The sequence below is a fragment of the Carassius carassius genome, chromosome 19 (assembly GCF_963082965.1).
Source record: "Carassius carassius chromosome 19, fCarCar2.1, whole genome shotgun sequence".
NCBI classification, from domain to species: domain Eukaryota; kingdom Metazoa; phylum Chordata; class Actinopteri; order Cypriniformes; family Cyprinidae; genus Carassius; species Carassius carassius.
This window is the reverse complement of record NC_081773.1, coordinates 31079267-31085529: the sequence shown is the minus strand read 5'-3', so window position 1 is coordinate 31085529 and position 6263 is coordinate 31079267. Positions and strand designations below refer to the sequence as shown.

Sequence of the window (6263 nt, the reverse complement as noted above, 5' to 3'; positions counted from 1 at the left end):
TAAATATTTGTAATGGAAAACAAGACGTAAAATAAGTTTTCTTTTGCAAAGTTATCTAAAGGTAAAGTCTTAATGATCAAAAAAAATTAAGTTGTAAAGTGATACATAATATCAAACGAGTCGAACGTTAGAACTGTAGCGTGTTGTTATGGTTACCGTCGCTAGCGGTTATATAAAAAAACGCACTTTAAATAACTTGTAATCTTAACTTTTTACTGAAAAATCCCTTTAAAGCCTTTAAGAAAAAAAATGTGTACTGTTTTTATGTGTCGGGTACTGTAAACACACCCCCTTTGGGGAAACTGAAGGAGTCATGGGGTCGAGCCTAAACTCTCCTCATAATTAGTTTCCACATATGCCACAGCCGTGAAGATCGCGACTGATACTCAGTTATGCGCTGTACTGCACGGCGATAACATTCAGTTTAGAGGATCTGACTCTGACAGCTGCTGGTTCACTCGCATCACTGCGCGTTCACGCGAACTCTCGAGGAACTCCAGTCAGGACGCGCAATGCTTTCTGCCGCGAAACCTCAACGCGTTCTGACTCCCAAGTAGAGAGAGGAATCAGCGCGTGCTTCTCACAGACTCCATGACGAGGATCGATCAGCAGATCTCCGCGGAGCTCGCGATGTCGGCGGTGTTTGCCGTTCTGTGCGCGCTCCTGGCTCCGGTCACGGCGGATCCGCGCGCGGTGAACTGCAGCCAGGTGAAAGACGCGTTCACCGACCTGGGCTACAGTCCTGCACGTGTTCCCACCGAGGAAACAGCAGGTATCGACTCAATTACAACACTGTCATCTGCTTACACGCCGATTAATACGGGGGACCGGGGCAAGTTGTCACACGGTCTGTATGTCAGTTTTGTCAAAAGTCAGAAGTCCTTGCTTGTTGTGCATTGATTGAGTGTGCTAGTTTAATACGTCTAGTTCAAAAACAAAATAATGTGATATTTAATTCTATCCTGTTTGGTAACAAGTGGACGCGGCTTTACAGTGAAGGTAGATTTGAAACGTCACGGTGGGGCAAGTTGTCACAAATTTGTGACCCTGGAGCACAAAAGCAGTCTGAAGTCTCTGGGGTATATGTATAGCAATAGTCAAAAAAGAAACCAAAATTATCGATTTTCTAGTAAAGTAAATATATCAAAACGTAATTTGTTATTAGTGATATGCATTACTAAGCATTAATTTGGACAACTTTAAAGGTGTTTTTCTCAGTATTTTGATTGATTGATTTATTTATATTTTTGCACCCTCACATTCCAGATTTTCAAATAGTTGCATCTCGAACAAATATTGTCCGATCGTAACAAACCATATATCAGTGAAAAGATTATCAATTTTAAATTTTTCACATTTATAATGTACTTTTTTGCGTTGAAAACCAACGCAATATCAGCTGTTTAACAACTTATCTTGATTCATAATTGTCTTATAGTTTATTAAATTGAATACAATCGATTGTTTATGAAGATTATATGGTTTGATAAAAAAACAGCTTTTCTAATCTAATTTTTTAGCTTTTCTAATCTAATTGTGTTCTATCTGTTTTCTTTTCATTTATTATACAATTATCAAAAGCAAACCTTTAACACTAGCTTGCTCTGTTCTTTTTCAATTCCATCTGTTTTCTTTTTATTATATGATTAAAAAAAACAAAACTTGCTGTGTGTACTGTGTTAAGCTAATTGAGACTAGCACTTATATATTATTGCTCTTTGTTGATTTTGATTGCTTCTATTGTCCTCTTTTGTAAGTGGCTTTGTATAAAAGCATCTGCTAAATGACTAAGTGTAATGTAATGACTTTTTAATGGCAAGTCTTATTGTGACAACTTGCCCCACACTGACGACTTATTGGCATGAACTAACCGTTAAACATTGATTTCCTGGGTGGTAATGAGGGAAATGTTTCCTTAGCTTGCTAATAGTTCATATTCTTAGGTTTGAGTCATTTGATAGTTTTAAATGGGGAGATTTCAGCCTCAGATGCTGCAGAAGTGTCCTAAAACTGTTGTAAGATTCGCAGAGTTCAGCTTAGTGATCTTGTTTGAATGAATGAGACTTTAGGGAGCTATGTTAGGTTGCATGTATCCAGGCCTCTTTTCATGCATTGACTTATTCTTAACACCAACATTTGAATAGACTATGTCAAGGTCTTCTGAGTCATGGGTTTAATTACTGGTTTGGTTTAAAAATACTCATCTCAAGGTTGCAGTAGGTTCCTACCAACTTTTAAACTAAACCTATGCCCATGGTTTAACTTTATTTTGTGGTACGAGTGAGGTTGCAAGAATTCTGGACCCTAAAATGAGTCATTGACCAAAAACAAATGTTTGAGAAAACCAAAAAAGTGCATGCAAATCTCTTTTGGTCTTCATAATGTTGCAATAGTAGACTATTTAGGAAAATTAGCATTTAACAAGTTTGCATTCTGTTGCTTATAAAATGTAATGTCTGAAATGAGACAAGCGGCATACAGTATTTTGCAGTTCTCCTTTGCTGATAAGAAGGTGAGAAATCTAAAATACCCCATCAACATTTCAGCCTAAAAACCTTATGATGCACAGAAACAGGTTCATTTTATTTAAAGAAATTGTTAATCCAAAAATTATCTGTTGTTTATTTATTGTCTATTTGATTATTTTATGTTATTTTTGTGTTTTTTATTTAATTTATTTTTATTTAATTTATTATTTATTTATTTTTATTTTATTGTAAGGAAGTGGAATGGTTAATAAAAAATGACTTCACTTTTTATAATTATTATTATTATTTGTTTTTTTATTAAAGTGTATTATATTTTATTTTATTGTATGTTTTATTCTATTTTTATTTTTTTATCTTTTGTTTTATTTTATTTTCATTTGCAAAAATATTTTTTTTGTGTGAACATTGTAGTGAACAGAAAGTTCACTTTAGTTTTTATTTTATTTATATATTTTATTTTATTTATATATATATATATATATATATATATATATATATAATTATTATTTTTTTTTTTTTATTATAAGAAGACGAGAAGCCTAAGAGGACCTCCAAATCAAACCCCATAACCTCTTGGGTTTCTCTCTCTATCCTGTGAGTTTAGAGAAGATCCTGTCAACATCTCAGTCTGAAATCCTCGTGGTGCACAGAAACAGCCATCACACTTCCAGCCTCCAGCATCTGCTGGCTTGTCAACAGCTGCTAAATGTGTCCTCTGCTCCTGAGGTTCTCACCAACTCTTCCCATATATTAAAATCAATGTTACGAGGCCTCGTCGCATGCCAGACTCCTGCAGACACGCTGAAGCCCAATGTGTGCAAACAGGCCTACAGCCGCTGCTTGTGTTCCAGTCTGGGTGTGTTTTCTCAGATGCATGAAGGGATCTTGTTTAACTAAACTGATGTTTGGTGTATGTGAATGTGTTTGTCTGGTGCTGTTCTCAGTCCTGTAATTTCTCACCCGCGCCTCAGAGGTCAACCAAAAGACTGAAATAACGCTGTTGACATTTTGTGACCTCCTTGACTTCATGATCAGAGATAGAATAGCTGTTGATGGACGAGAGGTTTTCGTCTGCAAGCGTGCAGTCTAACAAATCACTGTCAGGAGAGCCATTCATCAACAGACTCACTGGCTGGCATTATTTTAAAGTCGACATTGACCCGGTTGACCTCATTAATACGCTTTCCTATGCTTTTCATGTTGATTTTGTTACAGAGCCAACAGAAAATTAATACACAAATGTGCACGGTGTCAAATCTTCATGCAGATTAAAATACACAGCCTGAGGTGGTTTGATTAGCGCCGGTTTAATGCAGTTTTGCACATGTTATTATCATTATTTTGAGCCTTAAAAAAGACATGGAGTTGGAAAACAGACCCTTTTACCTTGGACACAGTTGACTAGAAATGGAAACTAAACTATGCACAGACAAGTGATAATACGATTTAGTTTTAATAAAAGGATTGAGCGTGACAGCATTTTCTGTGTGCAACTGGAAAAGTTTTGTACCTGGAAATTGCACTTTAGTTAAAGACCTAGTTTACCCCAAAAATATTTATTTTATTTTATTATTATTATTTTTTATTGTTAATTTATTTTAATTTAATTTTTAATTTAATTTTAATTTTAATTTTAATTTAATTTAATTTAATTTAATTTAATTTAATTTAATTTAATTTAATTTAATTTAATTTAATTTAATTTAATTTAATTTAATTTAATTTAATTTTTTTGACCGACTGTTCCCATCTAGTGCATCTCTTTTGCTCACCGAGGCTGCATTTAAATTGGACAAAAATACATTAAAAATTGTTAAATAATATTACAATTTACAACAGCTGTTTTCTATATGAATATCTGTTAGTGTAATTTATTTCTGTGATGCACAGCTGTATTTCCAGCATCATTCCTCCAGTCTTCAGTGTCACATGATCTTCAGAAATCATTTTTATATGCTGATTTGCTGCTCAAGAAACAGTTCTGATTATTATCAGTGTAAAATTGCGTTGCTGTGTCTCTCTCTGGTGTGTAGGAGACGATCTGCAGGTTTGCGCTCCTCAGAGATCCTGCTGTAATGCAGAAATGGAGGAGAACTTCGTCCAGAGAAGCTCACGGGACTTTGAGAAGCTCATGGACGGCACGAGCGAAGAGCTGAGGGACGCGTTTATGACCGGACATAAAAGGTTTGATGGTACGATTTGTTCTTTAACGTTCATTGATTAGCTGTTGTTAAATAATCATGAGACCGTTTCAACTTAAAATCATCTTATTAGGTCTAGAGAGGGATTATTAACCCTATAAAGCCCACATGTCGAAGGCTGAATCATGATCAACTACTCTGCCTTCTGTCCTCTGATTGATAGATTATGCTTTTTTATTAAAAAAAGCTTTGATTAGTTTCAGCTTTGATCACAGCATATTCACACATAGAAAAAGCTATTTCAAATTGTAGGATTATTTCACAACTTTAATGGTTTGTATTTTGACAATACAGTGTTTTTAAATCAAATAAATGATGAGCATACGAGACTTCCTTCAGTTATCACTCTTCTAGAGTTACATCAAGTGATTTCCTAGCTTTTTTTTTTAACACTGACCAGTTGCAAATGTGATATTTATTTACATCGGTTCAATAATAAGAAGTTAATATGTGGTATATATTAGACACATCATTGCATTGATTTAGAAAATTGTGTAATTGTAAAAATTACCTAAACTAAAGTGCTATTTCCAGGTACAAAACTTTTCCATTTGCACACAGATTTTATTTTTGTTTCCTTTTTGCTACCAATTTTTATAAAATATTTTATTTTTAATTTTTGCAATTTATTATTAAATAAAAAATACTATTTGCTAAAGTTTCCATTAATTTATCTAAAGCGACTTTCTGTACATCTTAGCTTTACATGATAAAATACAATAAAATACAATAAGTCTTTTTACATTTTCATTTGTTTTGTTTTTATTACGTTATTATTTTAATTTGTTTTATTTAATATTTTATTATTTTAACTTTTATATTTATTAAGTATAAATTTATTAATTCATTCATACTTTTTATTTGTATTATTGTTATTGTTTTCTTTATTATTATTTTTTTACTTGTTTTCTTTGTTATTTACATTTTTACAATTACTATTACATTTTTTATTTGGCAAAGGTTCCATAATTTTATCCTAAACAACTTTCTGTGTGTCTTAGCTCTACATGATAAATTACAATAACGTTTTTACATTTGATTTGTATTTTTTGTTTTTTATTACGTTATTATTTTTATTTGTATTATTTAGTATTTTATTATTTGTACTTTTTATTTATTAAGTATAAAAGTATTAATTATTTTTTTATTTGAATTATTTTTATTGTTGTTTTTTTTTATTTTCTTTTTCATGTTTTTTATTTATTTATATTTTTACAATTATTACATTTATTATTTGGCAAAGGTTTCATAATTTTATCCTAAACAACTCTCTGTGCATCGTTGCTCTACATGATAAATTACAATAACGTTTTTACATTTGATTTGATTTATTTTGTTTTTTTATTACAAGTTTTTGTTTTATTTAATATTATATTATTTTTACTTTTTTATGAAGTATGCATGTATTAATTAATTATAATTAAATAATGATTAATTTTATTATTATTATTATTATTTATTTTTTTTTACATTTTTATTTACTTATTTTTTTTCCCTCGTTTTATTTTCTTTTCTTTTTCCTTGCCTTTTAATTTATTTATTTCTATTATTTGGCAGACAATTATTATTTGCC

The 6263-nt window shown here is 31.6% G+C and overlaps 1 protein-coding gene across 2 annotated transcripts in view; it reads left to right on the top strand.

Moving 5' to 3' along the window:
• Nucleotides 1-435: 435 nt before the first annotated feature.
• The window catches only part of gpc6b (glypican 6b), a 31042-nt gene continuing 25214 nt past the window's right edge, over nucleotides 436-6263 (top strand). Inside the window, exons 1-2 of one of the 2 annotated variants that reach the window (XM_059499440.1) lie at nucleotides 436-847; nucleotides 4523-4681. In XM_059499440.1, coding sequence (XP_059355423.1) covers nucleotides 592-847; nucleotides 4523-4681 — 415 coding nt within the window. In that variant the 5' untranslated portion in view covers nucleotides 436-591. The remainder of the gene's footprint in view (nucleotides 848-4522; nucleotides 4682-6263) is intronic. The other variant, XM_059499441.1, reaches the window with a different exon arrangement.